Source organism: Rutidosis leptorrhynchoides, chromosome 9 (assembly GCF_046630445.1).
Source record: "Rutidosis leptorrhynchoides isolate AG116_Rl617_1_P2 chromosome 9, CSIRO_AGI_Rlap_v1, whole genome shotgun sequence".
Lineage (NCBI taxonomy): Eukaryota > Viridiplantae > Streptophyta > Magnoliopsida > Asterales > Asteraceae > Rutidosis > Rutidosis leptorrhynchoides.
In genome coordinates this window covers 192,480,003-192,503,806 of record NC_092341.1, presented here as the reverse complement: position 1 = coordinate 192,503,806, position 23,804 = coordinate 192,480,003, and the positions used below count along the sequence as shown (strand labels likewise).

At 33.7% G+C, this 23,804-nt stretch overlaps 1 protein-coding gene across 4 annotated transcripts; it reads left to right on the top strand.

Annotated features, from left to right (window-relative positions):
* Positions 1–5,881: 5,881 nt before the first annotated feature.
* Positions 5,882–8,662, top strand: LOC139867195 (uncharacterized). 4 transcript variants are annotated; one of them, XR_011765781.1, is made up of 5 exons: positions 5,882–6,261; positions 6,466–6,512; positions 7,302–7,367; positions 7,970–8,067; positions 8,446–8,662. XR_011765781.1 is itself a non-coding variant. In XM_071855526.1 (3 exons), exons 1-3 carry the CDS (start codon positions 6,095–6,097, stop codon positions 8,490–8,492), a joined length of 312 nt encoding a protein of 103 aa, XP_071711627.1. In that variant the 5' UTR covers positions 5,882–6,094; the 3' UTR covers positions 8,493–8,662. The 4 variants fall into 4 exon arrangements, 1 of the variants encoding a protein (XP_071711627.1); XR_011765780.1 differs by having other exon boundaries at positions 6,466–7,367; XR_011765779.1 differs by having other exon boundaries at positions 5,882–7,367.
* The last annotated feature ends 15,142 nt before the right edge of the window (positions 8,663–23,804 follow it).

The following is a 23,804-nucleotide window of genomic DNA, read 5'->3' as shown; positions in this document are numbered from 1 at the left end:
GGTAGACATCCACAGGTGGAGGGAAACCAGCAGCAAGGTAATGTAGGAGGGGGGAATGAGATGCAAGAAATGCAAAGGTTTATAGCTTCTCAGGAATACGAAAATGCTAGACAGAGAGCATTTGAAGATTGGCAAGTTCATCAGAACCAAATCATAGCTCATTGCCAACATATAGGTAGAAACTATATTCCTACACCGAAACCCATCTTCCCTCCCTGGTCTATAGAGATGCAGCCACCATATCCTACGTATGACCCTGCCGAAGCATTCTATAGCACCTATGGTTATGCCTGGAACCCCTATTGGTACCAGTATCATCCCTAGTATACTTATTTTTTTTATTTTTTTTTGTAATTTGTAATTATTCATACGTTTAATACTTTTGTTAAATATTGTAATCATTTTTATAATTATCTAACTTTTATTCTTAGATTTTAATAATTTTTGAATGTGGGGTAATATACCAAACTTCAAAAATATGTATATATGTTTGCAGTTTGTTTTATGTACACAACAGGGTAAAACAACGCATTTTCAAAGACTGGCATTAAGTTCAGCAAAAGCAACTAATTTTGACGACAAGATATATGTGAAATAACAACAAGACGGAATGAACAAATGATGTGCACCATTTATCATTCAGCAAACAAACGCCAATATATTTGGAAACTTTGGTAAAAATTTAATCATTTTCACACAAATCACCCTCAATAATTTAAATTATTACTGATTTCTTGCAAATGAGGGCATTGCAAGATCTTAAGTGTGGGAAGGGGTTAAATTCTTTCGGATTTTAAAAATTTTTGCTTTATACACTTGGTTACCATTAAAAATACTAGTAAAGCAGTAGTTGTATTAGAATCTAATGCTCTCTGATAATAAAGAACAGCCCTGGTCTTATATACTGACTACCCAATTCTAGTAAAATTTTTCAAAATTTTCAATTAAATGAACTAAAAATCATGTTTATACATATTTATGAACGATAAAACTAGGTTTTAACACCGAAATTATTGTTACCTCGGAAAGGACATAAATTGAGAAACAAACTAAAATGTTAAAATTCATTTAAAATGGAATAGAGGACGATAAAAAGGAGAATAAAAGCCAAGTGTGGAAAAATTTACCAAGTTATCTTAAACATATGTCACATATATCTGTAACAAATAACTGAAAATACTTTTGTTTTGGACTAAACTAAACTGTTTTACCCGGTGAAAGAAAAGAAGAGATGGATCTACACGATGAATCAATTCCATCATTAAAAGGAAGTAAAGTCTTCCGAAAAAGACACGCGCTTCTTGATTTAGGTCATGAAGTTGTCGTCCAGACCAGCTGTAGGTTGACGAAAAATCTAGAAAAGTCATCACTAAAATCAGCAGGAAATCCACGGACCTCAGCATTAAACAGGGTCGCCAAGTGGTCAGATTTATCCTAACCATGTGAAGGATTTATCTCGTACAATGGGGGGCACCATGAAAATTAGCTGGATAAGACTAATGAATCAGATCCCCAGAAAGGATAATCTCCTTAAAGATTAAAAATAAGCTTTTAAGACTGATATTACTCAATCCTAGAGATTGACCTTAAAGATTGAGAATTACAAACTCATGGAATTCAATGATATCTAAACTCGAGCTTGAACGAGAAAATATTTTGATCAAAATTACAAACCGATTTATTTTCTGAAAACCCTATTTTCAATGCGTTCATTACCATTGAACGTAAAATCCTAGGAATTCACCTGAAATTCATTAGGTCACCTGAACTAAATCGGGTGTCAACCGTAAGAACGATGGTTGCATAGCATGGTCAAAGACAGGACCTTGTGCCAGGCCGAAAAATTATAAGGGTGAGCTTTACTATTGCTCCTACCAAGGATAGTAATTGCATCCGACACGTTATAGACCATAATTAAAAGCATGTCAGGGGACATTGCCTTAACAGTTGCTTGTTCAACGCTTTCCTTTCAACCGGACGGTAGTTTACCGAAAGGTAACATACGGGACAAGTAAACTGGACGTGTTGCTTTCCAAATACAAGGTTAGTAAGTGGGTGACACAAAACCGCAAGTTTTGAGCTAAAATTTTCAAATCTGAAACCCACCAAACCCACAAAAATATTTTGCAAACACCGGTAAAGGGTTATTCCGGAAAACTTATCTAGGGTAAAAACTAGATTTAATTTTCAAAAGATCAAATGTTTTCATAAAGATTCAATTTCCTTAATGGATCTAAATTTTTATAGTCATGTGGAACTGTAAACCATATCGTTACTACCATTGTTTATACCGCCGTATAGAAATCACTGATGTACAAAGTGTGAAGAATAAAGAAGTGATTCTTGTATTTCAAGACGATGTTGCTTGAGGACAAGCAACGCTCAAGTGTGGGAATATTTGATAATGCTAAAAACGAACATATATTTCATAGCATTATTCCTCAAGAAAGACAAGCTTTTAGTTGCAATTGTTCTATTTACAAGTGATATTCATTTAAATAATAAAAGGTGAAGACAAAAGACAGATTCGACGAATTGAAGACGCAAACGACCAAAAAGCTCAAAAGTACAAAAGACAATCAAAGAGGTTCCAATTATTGATAAGAAACGTCTCGAAATTACAAGAGTACAAGATTCAAAACGCAAAGTACAAAATATAAAATTGTACGCAAGGACGTTCAAAAATCCGGAACCGGGACCAGAGTCAACTCTCAACGCTCGACGCAAAGGACTAAAAATTACAAGTCAACTATGCACATAAATATAATATAATATTTAAATAATTCTTATAATTATTTAATATATTATATTTATATTTAAACCGTCGGTAAACAAAGAGCCAAACTCCTCTGAGCTGTAAAAGTAAACTTCGCGACTCGCGGAGTTTGAAGGCAAAATTGGCCGCGAGTCGCGGAGCCCCAAAATGAAAAACTGCCTATAAAGCCAACCGAATTCTGGTCGCAAATCATCATCTTTTTCTTCTTCTTCTCATACGTAAACTATATATATATATATTTATAATTTATATTTTAATTTTAATTATAATTCTAATAATAAGGGTATGTTAGCGAATGTTGTAAGGGTGTAAGTCGAAATTCTGTCCGTGTAACGCTACGCTATTTTTAAGCATTGTAAGTTATGTTCAACCTTTTTACATTAATGTCTCGTAGCTAAGTTATTATTATGCTTATTTAAAACGAAGTAATCATGATGTTGGGCTAATTACTAAAATTGGGTAATTGGGCTTTGTACCATAATTGGGGTTTGGACAAAAGAACGACACTTGTGGAAATTAGACTATGGGCTATTAATGGGCTTTATATTTGTTTAACTAAATGATAGTTTGTTAATGTTAATATAAAGATTTACAATTGGGCGTCCCTATAAATTACCATATACACTCAATCGGACACGATGGGCTGGGTATTTATATGTACGAATAATCGTTCATTTAACCGGACACGGAAATGGATTAATAGTTAATAAACTTGTTGAAACAGGGGTGAATTACATTCAAGGGTAATTGGTGTAATTGTTAACAAAGTAGTAAAACCTTGGTTTACACGCAGTCGATAACCTGGTGTATTCATTAAACAAAGTATTAAAACCTTGTTACAATTCGAATCCCCAATTAGTTGGAATATTTAACTTCGGGTATAAGAATAATTTGACGAGGACACTCGCACTTTATATTTATGACTGATGGACTGTTATGGACAAAAACCAGACGGACATATTAAATAATCCAGGACAAAGGACAATTAACCCATGGGCATAAAACTAAAATCAACACGTCAAACATCATGATTACGGAAGTTTAAATAAGCATAATTCTTTTATTTCATATTTAATTTCCTTTATTTTATATTTAATTGCACTTCTAATTATCGCATTTTTATTGTTATTTTATTTAATTGCACTTTTAATTATCGTACTCTTTAATTATCGCAAGTTTATTTTATCGCACTTTTATTATTCGAAATTTCATTATCGTTATTTACTTTACGCTTTAATTTAACTCTTGTATTTATTTTTAATATTTTACATTTAGTTTTAACTACGACTAAAGTTTTAAAATCGACAAACCGGTCATTAAACGGTAAAAACCCCCCTTTATAATAATAATATTACTTATATATATATTTGTATTTTTATAAAAGTAAACTAATATAGCGTTGAGCTTTGTTTAAAAAAGATTCCCTGTGGAACGAACCGGACTTACTAAAAACTACACTACTGTACGATTAGGTACACTGCCTATAAGTGTTGTAGCAAGGTTTAAGTATATCCATTCTATAAATAAATAAATATCTTGTGTAAAATTGTATCGTATTTAATAGTATTTCCTGCAAAAATAAAAACTATTTTATATACACCCCGCTGCACATCATACTTTCTCTTTTATTTCAATTTTTGCTATATAGTTTCTTTTTTGTTTCAATGTAAGTTATATAGTTTCTCTTTTTTCCTTCGTGGAATGACAACTCAGTGCCAAATTGGACGACATATCATCACATGTTTTTGTTCCATGTTAAAAAAGTTTAGTAGTTTATATAAATAAAGTTTTTGAAAGTTTATACCTTACAGTGATAGTGATATAGTAAGAGGATTTGAGATACATAGATTACAATGGAAAAAAAATGAAAGTATATACCATATTTAGAGTTGTAATAATTTGAATTCAATAATTTGCTTAAAATTCAACGGATCAATCAGAGTGCGACATGTGGCGCAACAATCACATGTGATTGAAAAAAAAAATTAACAAAAGAAATTTTTTAAAAAAAATAAAAAAATTTTGACAAATTTTGTTTACAAATTTTTTTTTTCGAAAATTTTTTAAACTTTTTTTTTAAAATTTAGCATTTCAAATCCAATCACATGTGATTGGAAAAAAAAATTTAATTTTTTTTTCAAAAAAAAAAATTTCAACAAGAAACTGACTTTAATTCGATGATTTGATTAAATTTATTAGGGTTTCGTGATCATATCTTTAAAATTTCAGACTTTAATTCAGTGATTTGATCAAGTTTTGATCAAAAACTTGGTGTTTAAAGGCTTTAGCACAAATTTATTGAAATTCGACATTTACTAAATAAATTTTTTTCAATCACATGTGATTGGATTTGACATGCAGAATTACATGTGATTAAGTTTTACAATCACATGTGATTGGCATGAAAAATCACATGTGATTTACTGCATGTCAAATTCAATCACATGTGATTGAAAAAAAAATTTGAAAAAAAAAATTTTAAAAAAAATTGCGAACAAAATTTTTTTTAAAAAAAAAAAAAAATTTTGAAATTTTTTTTTCCAATCACATGTGATTATCGCGTCACGTGTCACACTCTAATTGGTTCCTTGAATCTCAACTTAAAAGTTAGTTTCATTTGAATATTTCTCACCATATTTATAGCTTTAACCTTTTTGTAAAATGTCGCTATTTCAAAAAGAGTAGTCTCTCTACAAATCGTTTACTCCATTGTTCATATTTGGTTTCAGTTACCATCAATTCTGCGTGTACATCTTATCACTTACCATTTATAGCAAAATCATTTTATATTTGGTATATATTAATGAAAATTCGAATTATGTAAAATGGAAAAGGACTTGATCCACCACCACAATCAATTGTTTATGCTACAGTGATGAATATAATTAAGGATAAAATTAATCAGCCATATTATCAAACAGATGTATTGATTTGATTTTTTTATAACAAAAGAGAACAAACTACAAGTACATGGTCCTGGATTTATACTTATGTTTGATTATAGTCCTCGTAAACCAAGGAGTCTAGGACCCACGCAAAAGTACTTTTTTTATTTTTTTTATTCAAAAGCGTTGAGCAAATTTTTCCCACTATTCACGGTTTTTTTTATTCCTAAAATCAAAAAGAGCATTTTAGCCTTTTACAAATGTAAGATATTTTACTTTATTAATCTTTCCATACACCTCTCGATCCTTCCATCTCCTTCTTAACCTTCCATTCTTACCACTGCTTTCTCGATCCTTCTGGAAATTTTCCCTTTTTTTCCATTCCTTCGTATATCGTTTTCATCTTCTTCCTCACTGATTCTTACCAGTTATCATGAAGCCCACAACCGCCGCCGCTGCTACAGCCGACACGGTCTCCGCTACGTCCGACGCCGTCGCCGCTGTCATAACCGGCATCGCCGCTGCTATGATGCTACAGCGCTACTGGCGCAGATGCTTATACCGCCTCTGTCGCCATCTTCTACGACCGCTGCTCTACGGGTACCGTCGCCGCTTCACCCCTTTCTTAAATTGTATTCCTATGTTTTAACATACATTATTATATCTATCAGAAAAAAACATAGGTGTTGCGTATTTTTATTATTGTTGTTTTTTATTTTGTTTCTTTATGTGACAGTGTAAATTTCAAGATTTTTGTTGTTGATTATGTCTACAAAAACCTTATATATGTTGCTTTGTTTGTAGCATGTGGAAGAAAATTTAGATATTTTGTGACTCTCTTCTACATTAAGGTAATTTTAAGATTCATTAGTGTATTGGCTTTGTTTCATAATTTGATGGTAAGAATAATTGTTGTGGCAACATGAAAGAAGATTAGACGAGGTTTATTAATCAATCGTAATGAAAAGAGGTTTAACCAATTAGCAAAATAAACATACGATTCTTCATTTATTTCTATCAGTGGGTGTATATATTTAATGGGTCTATATTGGCCCCTTTAGTTCTATAATGATCTTCAGTTCTTGGTAAACCACCAGCGTCTCTGCCGACGCTAGCCACACCGCCGCAGCTACCGTCTTGACCTCCATCATATTTTTCCTTTTAAAAGTGGTGTTCTTCAGAGAACCTCATGTGTATTTTTTGTGCCAGAATGTTCGTTCCTTTTCTAAACGGGTCAACTCAGATTTAATTTTCATAACTCCTCAAATGTAGAAAGGTAGGAAAAGTTAAATGATCAGGTATTAAAGTATAATTAAAAGGCCATGTAGGGCATCTAAGGAGTAAATATGTACACGCTTTGCAAATACATTTGGTGTTACAAATGCTTTTTAAGATGCATTTGCAACATTTGGTACAACAGAGGCATTTGCGGCAACAAATGTACTTATTCCAGCTCTACATGGCATTTTACGTTAACGCGAGTTTTTATAAGAGCTCAATTTGTTTTGCACAATTGTTTTCATAATTCACGTGAAACCATTTTAATGTTTTAATTTGTTATAAAACATAATCACAGCGATCAGGTTAGTTTGAATACAACGATCAGGTTAGTTTGAATTATTTATCCGAGTTAATTACAGATGTTATGGTTAATCGAGCTGGAAAGACTCTTGGAAAAGCTTCAGCTATTGTTGAGGACTAACTTGGTAATTTTACATACTGAATTTATTTAATAGGTTATGTATTTGTTTTTCACATGATTATTATTATTTGGATTTGGATGGTGGCCACTGGTGGTTAGTGAGTTATGCTTTCATCCTTCAGGTTGCAGGTTCGACTCTATGGACTGTCCTAATTTTTACTTTTATTAAACGGATTACACATAATCCATAGTCTTTTCACAGCCCAAATTTAGCCCGTGTGGTTGATTTAGCATATGGTTTTCATACCTGCCCACGTTTGACTCTTTTTGTTGTTAATTTTTTTTTTTTTTTTTTGCTAGCTTAATAATAGGTCCAGCTGTAACTTTGGCCACGTGTTTCATTTTTCTTAGATTTTTAAGAACATGTCTATAGTTTGTTACATCCTCTGCTTGATTTGGGTCTTTTATGTTTCAATTTGGTCTCTGCATTGGTGTGTTGCTTAATTAAATGGTTACTCTTTCAAATTTTGATAGGACAAACTTAAAATAATTATTGATAGCTCATTAGTTCAAATTAACCGCCATGATATAGCGAAAAGTATATAATGTACCTGACTGCTAAAGTAAAAGGCCGAATAATCAAAACATGCTTGATTTAAAATGCAGGTCTGAAAAATGGGCAGCTGAGGTCCAATTTCTTGGAATTGTTGATCGCTCAAACTTAACCACACTAATAAGATACTATGTCATTGATGACGTAAGAGGTATCCAACAATTGTTAGTTTACAAGTTTATGTCTCATAAAATCCTAAAGTACTATAAAATTAGATTGCTATAATGCAACCTGTAATATCGTTGTTATATCTTTATAATATGTAGGGTCTCCCATGTGTTTTATCCATTATTAAGTGACTTTAAGAATCGTATAACTAAGCGTCGATTATCATCATAAATATGGCTTCATCAACCCACTCACTGATATAGCAGTATATGTTATCTTGCAATGTATACACGTCACATGAAAAAACCACCAACTGCAGGTTGATTGGCAATTTACCAACTTATCCAAAACCAAATGTGTCATTGTCTACTTATATTGTTGTTGAAACTATCTAATTTCTCTATTAATAATAATAATGCAGGCCATTTATCACTCTTGGGAACTAGAAGCTGCATTCACATTCTTTGAAGAACCATGAACCATCATCATTGCCCAAACCTGCAAAAGAATACAACTATGTGGCAAATAACATCACTTGAATGCATTGCAAGGTGGCCGCCGCAACGCGCGGTTGGTCACCTGCTTGTTGTTGTTATTATTATTATTATTATTATTGTTGTTGTTGTTGTTATTGTTGAATCCCAAAATAATTAAGGATTTAATTATGACAAAACTGTAATTTATTTGCACTAAAATGTTATGTGTAGTCAGCATAAGTTTGTTTATGTATAGACATCAAATATTGCTGTGTCGAGTGTTTAGTTTGCTGTTTAGTCTACCAGCACAAGGTAGACAGTATTTTTCAATTAGCCCGGGATGTGTACCCAGCAATTCAATAATATATAGTGACTCAGCAATGAAGAACCAGCATAGCTGGAATGCAGCTTAACTACACAAGACAACTATGCTCCATTACAAGCATAGTATCCTGAGTGGTCTACATCAATTGTACTATTCAACAGAAGTCAAATACAAAGTTGAACAGAAAAGGATACACGTCGGCGGCTGACAAGTGACCTTACAAGACCACGTGGGAATGCAGAAGTTTAACGCATGTGCAGACATGTGTTATACTTTGTCAACGTCTAGGGAACACAACATTCTATTTGTTAAACAAATAGTGGTGCCAAACTGAATTGTTGTGTTCCTGCAAATATCTACCAAAGAGGAAAGAGGAGAGCACGCTCTCTGATGCAGTTGTCTCCACAAGTACAGACATCCTATGTACCAGTGGACAATAGAACAATTACATGATTAATAGGACTACTATAAATTGATGTATCCACTATTGCAACAACTAGTGGTGTGAGTTTTATTTATTTAGAGTCCAAACATGTAATAACTTAATATATCCTCATTAGCTATACTTAGGTAAATCTGTATCAACCAACTATCATTCCGCCAATGATAGTTGTAATTCTTTGTTATTTAATCAATAAAGAATAAACCGTTGAAAATTACCTTTGACTCTATTTAATTTACTTGCTTGAATACTAAATCTTTTAAACTGTTTAAGATAATCAAAAGAATTGTATTCACCCTCCTCTACAATACTCCCGTTGTTTATCAAGGGACCAACAACTGTTATCAGAACTTCAGTCTTGATAATTTAATATCTTGGATCTGAATTCTCACATGGCTGCATACTCAAATACAGCTTACCTTGAAAATGGCTCATCCAATAGACCACCCAAATTTGATGAAGAGGAGTACGTTTAACACCCCGTCAAAATCCATTAACGACGATGTTAACTCTGGTCCCAGCGCATGGCTTGACTTCTATATAACAGAAAAGTTCTACAGCGGAAAAAATTAATACCTGAGAAATAACATGCAAAACGGGTCAACAATAATGTTGAGTGAATCTACATGTTTAAGTAAATAATACAGTATGTTTAAGAAAAGATTTTTCAGAAAAGTGTTTATTAGCATAAGACCACCAAGGTTTAATATTAAAAGTTTATAGACATCATTTGTCAAGTTTTAATCTATTTGTGAACAACAATGTCAAGTTTCAGTTGTGTATGACATCACCAGTTTAAGTAATCAATTATAACATATGAGACCACAAAGCTTTCATATTTAAAGTTTGTAGACAGCACTGTGTCCTGTTTTAAATGTTTGTAGACAATACCATGTCAAGTTTAATTTCTCTTGTTTGTAAACCACAGGTTTAAGTAACATAAAGTAGTGTCTGAAAGTCAGTATTCAGAAAAGTAGTTATTAGTTTTTGGTCACGAGATTTCATAAGTATATACAACCATGAGCACTTGAATACTAGCTAAAGACCTGCGTATAGTTTACAACTACACTTATCCTTTACCCCATATATCGTATACACTTATTCGAGTGTACTTGTAGTTAGAAGTAAATGCAATGCATTATAGTAGGGTGAGGTTTGCCTAACCTAACGGATCCGTCCATCTAAATCGTGCTTACCCGAAGGTAATTAAAGTATTCAAGCTAGGGGCTTTGTGAACAATAACTCAACATGTATAATAGTACTCGTGTCAAAAGTAAAAGCATTTGTAATAACGTAATGTAACCAGCGTGTATTCTCATCCCATAAAATATGTAAAAAACGGGACTGTAGACTCACAATGTATAATAATGGTCGGTTCTCAAGTTCATGTCCGGTTTCAATAGCGGGAGTTCCGTATGCGTCCTAAGGTAAATGAGGACGGTCAATGTCTATATAAGTACTTAAATATAGAAGTCAATTTGTAAATGTGTCATCATTATGCTTGTAATCGTGTTCGAGTGTTACTTTTAATTAAGTAGTTAGTCGTAAGTGTTCAAAAGTGGGTAATTTGGAAGTCAGTTTTATTTTGGCCAAATCACCTAGAATATTTAGAGTTAGAAAACCATTCAAATACAGAGATGTAGCTTATTGAGTTAGCTTTCCAACACATATAGCCACACCCACTAATTCCAAGCATAAGCCACTCAAAATCATGAACTTTTCTGTAGTGGTCAGAATGTGTGACGGTTGGTGAACTCAACTTGCTCGGTGCATAAAAATCAAATGACAAACTTAATTCATACAAATCCAAAGCCAAGAGTTGTCTAACATCTGGAATTAAGTCATATCCAAGGCACATGACTCAAGTATTTACCAAATGTTTCAGAATGCAAACTCTTAACATACATGGTTACAATAATCAAAATCAAACAACAAAACACGAAGACTGACCATCGGGAGAGCATAACTCACATGTCTCATGTCTTCATGTAACATATCCACCTATGAGATTTAGATTATTTAGTTGACATTAAAATTCATTTGAACAATAAACTCAGATTATGTAGTGACCCGAACTTTTCCATGTTTATATATATTAATTGAGATTGATATTTACATGATTAAATGTTTCCAACATGTTAAGCAATCAAACTTGTTAAGACTTGATTAATTGAAATATGTTTCATATAGACAATTGACCACCCAAGTTGACCGGTGATTCACGAACGTTAAAACTTGTAAAAACTATATGATGACATATATATGGATATATATATAGTTAACATGATACTATGATAAGTAAACATATCATTAAGTATATTAACAATGAACTACATATGTAAAAACAAGACTACTAACTTAATGATTTTTAAACGAGACATATATGTAACGATTATCGTTGTAAAGACATTTAATGTATATATATCATATTAAGAGATATTCATACATGATAATATCATGATAATATAATAATTTAAAATCTCATTTTATATTATAAACATTGGGTTAACAACATTTAACAAGATCGTTAACCTAAAGGTTTCAAAACAACACTTACATGTAACGACTAACGATGACTTAACGACTCAGTTAAAATGTATATACATGTAGTGTTTTAATATGTATTTATACACTTTTAAAAGACTTCAATACACTTATCAAAATACTTCTACTTAACAAAAATGCTTACAATTACATCCTCGTTCAGTTTCATCAACAATTCTACTCGTATGCACCCGTATTCGTACTCGTACAATACACAGCTTTTAGATGTATGTACTATTGGTATATACACTCCAATAATCAGCTCTTAGCAGCCCATGTGAGTCACCAAACACATGTGGGAACCATCATTTGGCAACTAGCATGAAATATCTCATAAAATTACAAAAATATGAGTAATCATTCATGACTTATTTACATGAAAACAAAATTACATATCCTTTATATCTAATCCATACACCAACGACCAAAAACACCTAAAAATACTTTCATTCTTCAATTTTCTTCATCTAATTGATCTCTCTCAAGTTCTATCTTCAAGTTCTAAGTGTTCTTCATATATTCTACAAGTTCTAGTTACATAAAATCAAGAATACTTTCAAGTTTGCTAGCTCACTTCCAATCTTGTAAGGTGATCATCCAACCTCAAGAAATCTTTGTTTCTTACAGTAGGTTATCATTCTAATACAAGGTAATAATCATATTCAAACTTTGGTTCAATTTCTATAACTATAACAATCTTATTTCAAGTGATGATCTTACTTGAACTTGTTTTCGTGTCATGATTCTGCTTCAAGAACTTCGAGCCATCCAAGGATCCGTTGAAGCTAGATCCATTTTTCTCTTTTCCAGTAGGTTTATCCAAGGAACTTAAGGTAGTAATGATGTTTATAACATCATTCGATTCATACATATAAAGCTATCTTATTCGAAGGTTTAAACTTGTAATCACTAGAACATAGTTTAGTTAATTCTAAACTTGTTCGCAAAAAAAAGTTAATACTTCTAACTATACTTTTAAAATCAACTAAACACATGTTCTATATCTATATGATATGCTAACTTAATGATTTAAAACCTGGAAACACGAAAAACACCGTAAAACCGGATTTACGCCGTCGTAGTAACACCGCGGGCTGTTTTGGGTTAGTTAATTAAAAACTATGATAAACTTTGATTTAAAAGTTGTTATTCTGAGAAAATGATTGTTATTATGAACATGAAACTATATCCAAAAATTATGGTTAAACTCAAAGTGGAAGTATGTTTTCTAAAATGGTCATCTAGACGTCGTTCTTTCGACTAAAATGACTACCTTTACAAAAACGACTTGTAACTTATTTTTCTGACTATAAACCTATACTTTTTCTATTTAGATTCATAAAATAGAGTTCAATATAAAACCATAGCAATTTGATTCACTCAAAACGGATTTAAAATGAAGAAGTTATGGGTAAAACAAGATTGGATAATTTTTCTCATTTTAGCTACGTGAAAATTGGTAACAAATCTATTCCAACCATAACTTAATTAACTTGTATTGTATATTATGTAATCTTGAGATACCATAGACACGTATACAATGTTTCGACCTATCATGTCGACACATCTATATATATTTCGGAACAACCATAGACACTCTATATGTGAATGTTGGAGTTAGCTATACAGGGTTGAGGTTGATTCCAAAATATATATAGTTTGAGTTGTGATCAATACTGAGATACGTATACACTGGGTCGTGGATTGATTCAAGATAATATTTATCGATTTATTTCTGTACATCTAACTGTGGATAACTAGTTGTAGGTTACTAACGAGGACAGCTGACTTAATAAACTTAAAACATCAAAATATATTAAAAGTGTTGTAAATATATTTTGAACATACTTTGATATATATGTATATATTGTTATAGGTTCGTGAATCAACCAGTGGCCAAGTCTTACTTCCCGACGAAGTAAAAATCTGTGAAAGTGAGTTATAGTCCAACTTTTAAAATCTAATATTTTTGGGATGAGAATACATGCAGGTTTTATAAATGATTTACAAAATAGACACAAGTACGTGAAACTACATTCTATGGTTGAATTATCGAAATTGAATATGCCCCTTTTTATTAAGTCTGGTAATCTAAGAATTAGGGAACAGACACCCTAATTGACGCGAATCCTAAAGATAGATCTATTGGGCCTAACAAACCCCATCCAAAGTACCGGATGCTTTAGTACTTCGAAATTTATATCATATCCGAAGGGTGTCCCGGAATGATGGGGATATTCTTATATATGAATCTTGTTAATGTCGGTTACCAGGTGTTCACCATATGAATGATTTTTATCTCTATGTATGGGATGTGTATTGAAATATGAAATCTTGTGGTCTATTATTATGATTTGATATATATAGGTTAAACCTATAACTCACCAACATTTTTGTTGACGTTTTAAGCATGTTTATTCTCAGGTGATTATTAAGAGCTTCCGCTGTCGCATACTTAAATAAGGACGAGATTTGGAGTCCATGCTTGTATGATATTGTGTAAAAACTGCATTCAAGAAACTTATTTTGTTGTAACATATTTGTATTGTAAACCATTATGTAATAGTCGTGTGTAAACAGGATATTTTAGATTATCATTATTTGATAATCTACGTAAAGCTTTTTAAAACATTTATCTATGAAATAAAGGTTATGGTTTGTTTTAAAAATGAATGCAGTCTTTGAAAAACGTCTCATATAGAGGTCAAAACCTCGCAACGAAATCAATTAATATGGAACGTTTTTAATCAATAAGAACGGGACATTTCAGTTGGTATCCGAGCGTTGGTCTTAGAGAACCAGAATTTTGCATTAGTGTGTCTTATCGAGTTTGTTAGGATGCATTAGTGAGTCTGGACTTCGACCATGTTTACTTGAAAAATGATTGCTTAACAAATTTTGTTGGAAACTATATATTTTTAACATGTGTATATTATGTGATATATTAATCTCTTAACGCGTTTGATATTATGTGATAGATGTCTACCTCTAGAACAAGTCCCATTGACTCACCTAATAATAATGAAGAGTCAAATGTAAATTGGAATGATTCATGGACTGATTCAGAAGTTCCCGAAGAGGAACCGGAAGAAGAGTCGGAACCGGAAGAAGAATCGGAACCGGAAGAAGAATCGGAACCGGATGAAGAAATAGAACCGGTGGGGGAAATAATAAAATGGTTAAGTAAAAGAAAATCCTCAACCAACCGACCAAGGTTAATTATGGTCAATGGTGTTTCCTCCAAGGAAGCAAAATATTGGGAGGATTACCAATTCTCCGATGAATCGGATTCCGACGAGAATTCCGATGATGTTATAGAAATTACCCCAACTGAATTTAAAAAGGCAAAAGAAAATAATAAGGGAAAGGGCATAAAAATAGAGAAATCTAATTCCAACCCCGATGAACTTTATATGTATCGTCAACCCCCGAAGTCCTTAAGTTGTAACAATGACCCGGGAACCTCTAAACCAGGGGGTTTTTCTAAACCAATGTGGAAAACGACGGCTCGTATTAGGGGAACATCATATATCCCTAGAAATTTGGCAAAACGAACCAAAACCGAAGAAGAAGAAACAAGCGAGTCGGAATAAGATAGTTGTATTCGTGTGGTGTAATATATGTAATATAGTGTGCTTATGCTTTATGATATATGTAAAAATTGCTTGTATTAATAAGTATTTTTTTTTATGAATCTAACTCTTGTCTATTTTACAGTATAAAAACACAAAATGGATAGACAACCCAATATTTTAAGAGACCTACCCGGAGACATGATTGATGAAATCTTGTCTAGAGTCGGTCAGAATTCTTCGGCACAACTATTTAAGGCGAGATCAGTTTGTAAGACATTCGAAGAACGTTCCAAGAATGCCTTGGTTTATAAAAGGCTTTCGTTCGAAAGATGGGGATATCACATTGGGAAATCCATAAGTTACGATGTGTTTACTTTGACGCATATATTGCGGGGAACCCAAATGCTATTTTACGCAATGGGTTAAGAAATTATTTTGACTCAATATATCCGAATATTGGACTTCGTGATTTAGAAAAAGCGGCTAACATGCAACATAAAGAAGCATGTTATGCTTACGGATTAGTAATGTTCGCTTCTCACCAAAGTGAGAACAAGAACATCGGGCTACAACTATTAAACAAAACGTTCCCACAAGTGACGGAGGCGGTAATTGGGGTAAGAAATGAGGTTTTTAGATTGTTACGGGACTGTTGGACATTACGTAACCCTCGTCCCTTTGACGACGTTACAACACGCTGTCTTATCAACGGCCATAACGGTTATGTTCCACAAGACCAAGGATGGGAAGTAATCCTAGTAAAACCAGAATGCATGACTTGTTTCTGGACGTATGAATTACGTGTCTTTATTGCCTTTGCTGAACGACTTGTGTACTAGCTAGAATTATCTTCACAACCATCTTGTATCAAATTTATTGTGTGCTATATTTCATGCTATATGTAAAATAAGCGGTATTGTAAGTTTGTAAAATATTGTGTAAAAGTTTGAACGCAAAATATTATTATAATCAGTTTTTCATATAGAATTGTAGTAGTTGAATTGTATATTAGCTACTAAGTATGAACTTAACGGGTAGGTACTACCCGAATTTAAACTTATAAAAAGCTAATATGAAGAAAAAGCTTTTATAAATGAGTTCATATTATGCTACGAAATACTATTAACTACTCTTAATATTCTGTATGATTAACTTGTTCCATTTGACTATTTTGAAGGAAATGGAACCGACTACTCGACACACCGTGAATATGAATGAAGAGGAATTCCGTACTTTTCTAGCTTCAAAAATAGCCGCAGTACAGGCTGCGCTACATACCAACAATAACCTTGGATCTAGCAGTACAGGAAATCGTGTAGGATGCACCTACAAAGAATTCACTGCCTGCAAACCTTTGGAATTTGATGGAACCGAAGGACCGATCGGATTGAAATGGTGGACCGAGAAGGTCGAATCGGTGTTTGCCATAAGTAAGTGTACTGAAGAGGACAAAGTGAAGTATGCTACGCATACCTTCACAGGTTCTGCGTTAACATGTTGGAATACCTATCTAGAGCAAGTGGGACAAGACGATGCGTACGCACTACCGTGGTCAGCATTCAAGCACTTGATGAACGAGAAGTACCGTCCCAGAACCGAGGTCAATAAGCTCAAGACAGAACTTAGAGGGTTACGAACCCAAGGATTTGATATTACCACGTATGAAAGACGATTCACAGAATTGTGCCTATTGTGTCCGGGAGCATTCGAAGATGAGGAAGAGAAGATCGACGTGTTTGTGAAAGGATTACCGGAAAGAATCCAAGAAGATATAAGTTCACACGAGCCCGCCTCCATACAACAGGCATGTAGAATGGCTCACAAACTAGTGAACCAGATTGAAGAAAGAATTAAAGAACAGACTGCTGAAGAGGCCAATGTGAAGCAAGTCAAAAGAAAGTGAGAGGAAAACGGTGATAAGAATCACCAATACAACAACAACAGCAATTACAACAATAATCGCAACAATTATCCCAACAATCGTAACATCAATCGCAACTACAACAAACGGCCCAACAACAGCAACAACAACAACAACAACAACAGCAACTATAACAATCATCCCAACAACAATAATAACTGCAACAACAACAACAACAATCAGAAGCAGCTATGCCAAAGGTGTGAAAAGTATCACTCGGGGTTCTGCACCAAATTTTGCAACAAGTGTAAAAGAAATGGTCATAGCGCGGCGAAGTGTGAGGTCTACGGACCAGGGGTTAATAGAACGAAAGGAACAAATGGTGTCAGAACGAGTAATGGCGGAGCAAGTAGTGTCGGAGCAAGTTATGCAAATGTAGTTTGTTATAAATTTGGAAAACCGGGCCACATTATTAGAAATTGCCCAAACCAGGAGAACACGAATGGACAAGGCCGCGGAAGAGTTTTCAATATTAATGCGGCAGAGGCACAAGAAGACCCGGAGCTTGTTACGGGTACGTTTCTTATTGACAATAAATCTGCTTACGTTTTATTTGATTCGGGTGCGGATAGAAGCTATATGAGTAGAGATTTTTGTGCTAAATTAAGTTGTCCATTGACGCCTTTGGATAGTAAATTTTTACTCGAATTAGCAAATGGTAAATTAATTTCAGCAGATAATATATGTCGGAATCAAGAAATTAAACTGGTTAGCGAAACATTTAAGATTGATTTGATACCAGTAGAGTTAGGGAGTTTTGATGTGATAATCGGTATGGACTGGTTGAAAGAAGTGAAAGCAAAGATCGTTTGTTACAAAAATGCAATTCGCATTATACGAGAAAAAGGAAAACCCTTAATGGTGTACGGAGAAAAGGGCAACACGAAGCTACATCTTATTAGTAATTTGAAGGCACAAAAACTAATAAGAAAAGGTTGCTATGCTGTTCTAGCACACGTCGAGAAAGTACAAACTGAAGAAAAGAGCATCAATGATGTTCCCATCGCAAAAGAATTTCCCGATGTATTTCTGAAAGAATTACCGGGATTACCCCCACATCGATCCGTTGAATTTCAAATAGATCTTATACCAGGAGCTGCACCAATAGCTCGTGCTCCTTACAGACTCGCACCCAGTGAGATGAAAGAATTGCAAAGCCAATTACAAGAACTTTTAGAGCGTGGTTTCATTCGACCAAGCACATCACCGTGGGGAGCTCCTGTTTTGTTTGTCAAGAAGAAAGATGGTACATTTAGGTTGTGTATCGACTACCGAGAGTTGAACAAACTTACCATCAAGAACCGCTACCCACTACCGAGAATCGACGACTTATTTGATCAACTACAAGGCTCTTCTGTTTATTCAAAGATTGACTTACGTTCCGGGTATCATCAAATGCGGGTGAAAGAAGATGATATTCCAAAGACTGATTTCAGAACACGTTACGGTCATTACGAGTTTATGGTCATGCCGTTTGGTTTAACTAATGCACCAGCTATGTTCATGGACCTTATGAACCGAGTGTGTGGACCATACCTTGACAAGTTTGTCATTGTTTTCATTGATGACATACTTATTTACTCAAAGAATGACCAAGAACACGGTGAACATTTTAGAAAGGTGTTAGAAGTATTGAGGAAGGAAGAATTGTACGCTAAGTTTTCAAAGTGTGCATTTTGGTTGGAAGAAGTTCAATTCCTCGGTCACATAGTGAACAAAGAAGGTATTAAGGTGGATCCGGCAAAGATAGAAACTGTTGAAAAGTGGGAAACCCCGAAAACTCCGAAACACATACGCCAGTTTTTAGGACTAGCTGGTTACTACAGAAGGTTCATCCAAGACTTTTCCAGAATAGCAAAACCCTTGACTGCATTAACGCATAAAGGGAAGAAATTTAAATGGAATGATGAACAAGAGAAAGCGTTTCAGTTATTGAAGAAAAAGCTAACTACGGCACCTATATTGTCATTGCCTGAAGGGAATGATGATTTTGTGATTTATTGTGACGCATCAAAGCAAGGTCTCGGTTGTGTATTAATGCAACGAACAAAGGTGATTGCTTATGCATCTAGATAATTGAAGATTCACGAACAAAATTATACGACGCATGATTTGGAATTAGGCGCGGTTGTTTTTGCATTAAAGACTTGGAGGCACTACTTATATGGGGTCAAAAGTATTATATATACCGACCACAAAAGTCTTCAACACATATTTAATCAGAAACAACTGAATATGAGGCAGCGTAGGTGGATTGAATTATTGAATGATTACGACTTTGAGATTCGTTACCACCCGGGGAAGGCAAATGTGGTAGCCGATGCCTTGAGCAGGAAGGACAGAGAACCCATTCGAGTAAAATCTATGAATATAATGATTCATAATAACCTTACTACTCAAATAAAGGGGGCGCAACAAGGAGTTTTAAAAAAGGGAAATTTAAAGGATGAAATACCCAAAGGATCGGAGAAGCATCTTAATATTCAGGAAGACGGAACCTGGTATAGGGCTGAAAGGATTTGGGTACCAAAATTTGGTGATATGAGAGAAATGGTACTTAGAGAAGCTCATAAAACCAGATACTCAATACATCCTGGAACGGGGAAGATGTACAAGGATCTCAAGAAACATTTTTGGTGGCCGGGTATGAAAGCCGATGTTGCTAAATACGTAGGAGAATGTTTGACGTGTTCTAAGGTCAAAGCTGAGCATCAGAAACCATCAGGTCTACTTCAACAACCCGAAATCCCGGAATGGAAATGGGAAAACATTACCATGGATTTCATCACTAAATTGCCAAGGACTGCAAGTGGTTTTGATACTATTTGGGTAATAGTTGATCGTCTCACCAAATCAGCACACTTCCTGCCAATAAGAGAAGATGGCAAGATGGAGAAGTTAGCACGACTGTATTTGAAGGAAGTCGTCTCCAGACATGGAATACCAATCTCTATTATCTCTGATAAGGATGGCAGATTTATTTCAAGATTCTGGCAGACATTACTGCAAGCATTGGGAACTCGTCTAGACATGAGTACTGCCTATCATCCACAAACTGATGGGCAGAGCGAAAGGACAATACAAACGCTTGAAGACATGCTACGAGCTTGTGTTATTGATTTCGGAGATAGTTGGGATCGACATCTACCGTTAGCAGAATTTTCCTACAACAACAGCTACCATTCAAGCATTGAGATGACGTCGTTTGAAGCACTTTATGGTAGAAAGTGCAGGTCTCCGATTTGTTGGAGTGAAGTGGGGGATAGACAGATTACGGGTCCGGAGATTATACAAGAAACTACCGAGAAGATCATCCAAATTCAACAACGGTTGAAAACCGCCCAAAGTCGACAAAAGAGCTACGTTGACATTAAAAGAAAAGATATAGAATTTGAAATTGGTAAACGAGGGAAATTAAATCCAAGGTATATTGGACCATTCAAGATTATTGATCGTGTCGGACCAGTAGCTTACCGACTTGAGTTACCTCAACAACTCGTGGCTGTACATAACACTTTCCACGTCTCGAATTTGAAGAAATGTTTTGCTAAATAAGATCTCACTATTCCGTTAGACGAAATCCAAATCAACGAAAAACTTCAATTCATCGAAGAACCCGTCGAAATAATGGATCGTGAGGTTAAAAGACTTAAGCAAAACAAGATACTAATTGTTAACGTTCGATGGAATGCTCATAGAGGACCCGAGTTCACCTGGGAGCGTGAAGATTAGATGAAGAAGAAATACCCGCATCTATTTCCAGAAGATTCGTCAACACCTTCAACAGCTTAAAATTTCGGGACGGAATTTATTTAACGGGTAGGTACTGTAGTGACCCGAACTTTTCCATGTATATATATATTAATTGAGATTCATATTTACATGATTAAATGTTTCCAACATGTTAAGCAATCAAACTTGTTAAGACTTGATTAATTGAAATATGTTTCATATAGACAATTGACCACCCAAGTTGACCGGTGATTCACGAACATTAAAACTTGTAAAAACTATATGATGACATATATATGGATATATATATAGTTAACATGATACTATGATAAGTAAACATATCATTAAGTATATTAACAATGAACTACATATGTAAAAACAAGACTACTAACTTAATGATTTTTAAACGAGACATATATGTAACGATTATCGTTGTAAAGACATTTAATGTATATATATCATATTAAGAGATATTCATACATGATAATATCATGATAATATAATAATTTAAAATCTCATTTGATATTATAAACATTGGGTTAACAACATTTAACAAGATCGTTAACCTAAAGGTTTCAAAACAACACTTACATGTAACGACTAACGATGACTTAACGACTCAGTTAAAATGTATATACATGTAGTGTTTTAATATGTATTTATACACTTTTGAAAGACTTCAATACACTTATCAAAATACTTCTACTTAACAAAAATGCTTACAATTACATCCTCGTTCAGTTTCATCAACAATTCTACTCGTATGCACCCGTATTCGTACTCGTACAATACACAGCTTTTAGATGTATGTACTATTGGTATATACACTCCAATGATCAGCTCTTAGCAGCCCATGTGAGTCACCTAACACATGTGGGAACCATCATTTGGCAACTAGCATGAAATATCTCATAAAATTACAAAAATATGAGTAATCATTCATGACTTATTTACATGAAAACAAAATTACATATCCTTTATATCTAATCCATACACCAACGACCAAAAACACCTAAAAACACTTTCATTCTTCAATTTTCTTCATCTAATTGATCTCTCTCAAGTTCTATCTTCATGTTCTAAGTGTTCTTCATATATTCTACAAGTTCTAGTTACATAAAATCAAGAATACTTTCAAGTTTGCTAGCTTACTTCCTATCTTGTAAGGTGATCATCCAACCTCAAGAAATCTTTGTTTCTTACAGTAGGTTATCATTCTAATACAAGGTAATAATCATATTCAAACTTTGGTTCAATTTCTATAACTATAACAATCTTATTTCAAGTGATGATCTTACTTGAACTTGTTTTCGTGTCATGATTCTGCTTCAAAAACTTCGAGCCATCCAAGGATCCGTTGAAGCTAGATCCATTTTTCTCTTTTCCAGTAGGTTTATCCAAGGAACTTAAGGTAGTAATGATATTCATAACATCATTCGATTCATACATATAAAGCTATCTTATTCGAAGGTTTAAACTTGTAATTACTAGAACATAGTTTAGTTAATTCTAAACTTGTTCGCAAACAAAAGTTAATCCTTCTAACTTGACTTTTAAAATCAACTAAACACATGTTCTATATCTATATGATATGCTAACTTAATGATTTAAAGCCTGGAAACACGAAAAACACCGTAAAACCGGATTTACGCCGTCGTAGTAACACCGCGGGCTGTTTTGGGTTAGTTAATTAAAAACTATGATAAACTTTGATTTAAAATTTGTTATTCTAAGAAAATGATTGTTATTATGAACATGAAACTATATCCAAAAATTATGGTTAAACTCAAAGTGGAAGTATGTTTTCTAAAATGGTCATCTAGACGTCGTTCTTTCGACTGAAATGACTACCTTTACAAAAACGACTTGTAACTTATTTTTCCGACTATAAACCTATACTTTTTCTGTTTAGATTCATAAAATAGTGTTCAATATGAAACCATAGCAATTTGATTCACTCAAAACGGATTTAAAATGAAGAAGTTATGGGTAAAACAAGATTGGATAATTTTTCTCATTTTAGCTACGTGAAAATTGGTAACAAATCTATTCCAACCATAACTTAATCAACTTATATTGTATATTATGTAATCTTGAGATACTATAGACACGTATACAATGTTTCGACCTATCATGTCGACACATCTATATATATTTCGGAACAACCATAGACACTCTATATGTGAATGTTGGAGCTAGCTATACAGGGTTGAGGTTGATTCCAAAATATATATAGTTTGAGTTGTGATCAATACTGAGATACGTATACACTGGGTCGTGGATTGATTCAAGATAATATTTATCAATTTATTTCTGTACATCTAACTGTGGACAACTAGTTGTAGGTTACTAACGAGGACAGCTGACTTAATAAACTTAAAACATCAAAATATATTAAAAGTGTTGTAAATATATTTTGAACATACTTTGATATATATGTATATATTGTTATAGGTTCGTGAATCAACCAGTGGCCAAGTGTTACTTCCCGACGAAGTAAAAATCTGTGAAAGTGAGTTATAGTCCCACTTTTAAAATCTAATATTTTTGGGATGAGAATACATGCAGGTTTTATAAATGATTTACAAAATAGACACAAGTACGTGAAACTACATTCTATGGTTGAATTATCGAAATCGAATATGCCCCTTTTTATTAAGTCTGGTAATCTAAGAATTAGGGAACAGACACCCTAATTGACGTGAATCCTAAAGATAGATCTATTGGGCCTAACAAACCCCATCCAAAGTACCGGATGCTTTAGT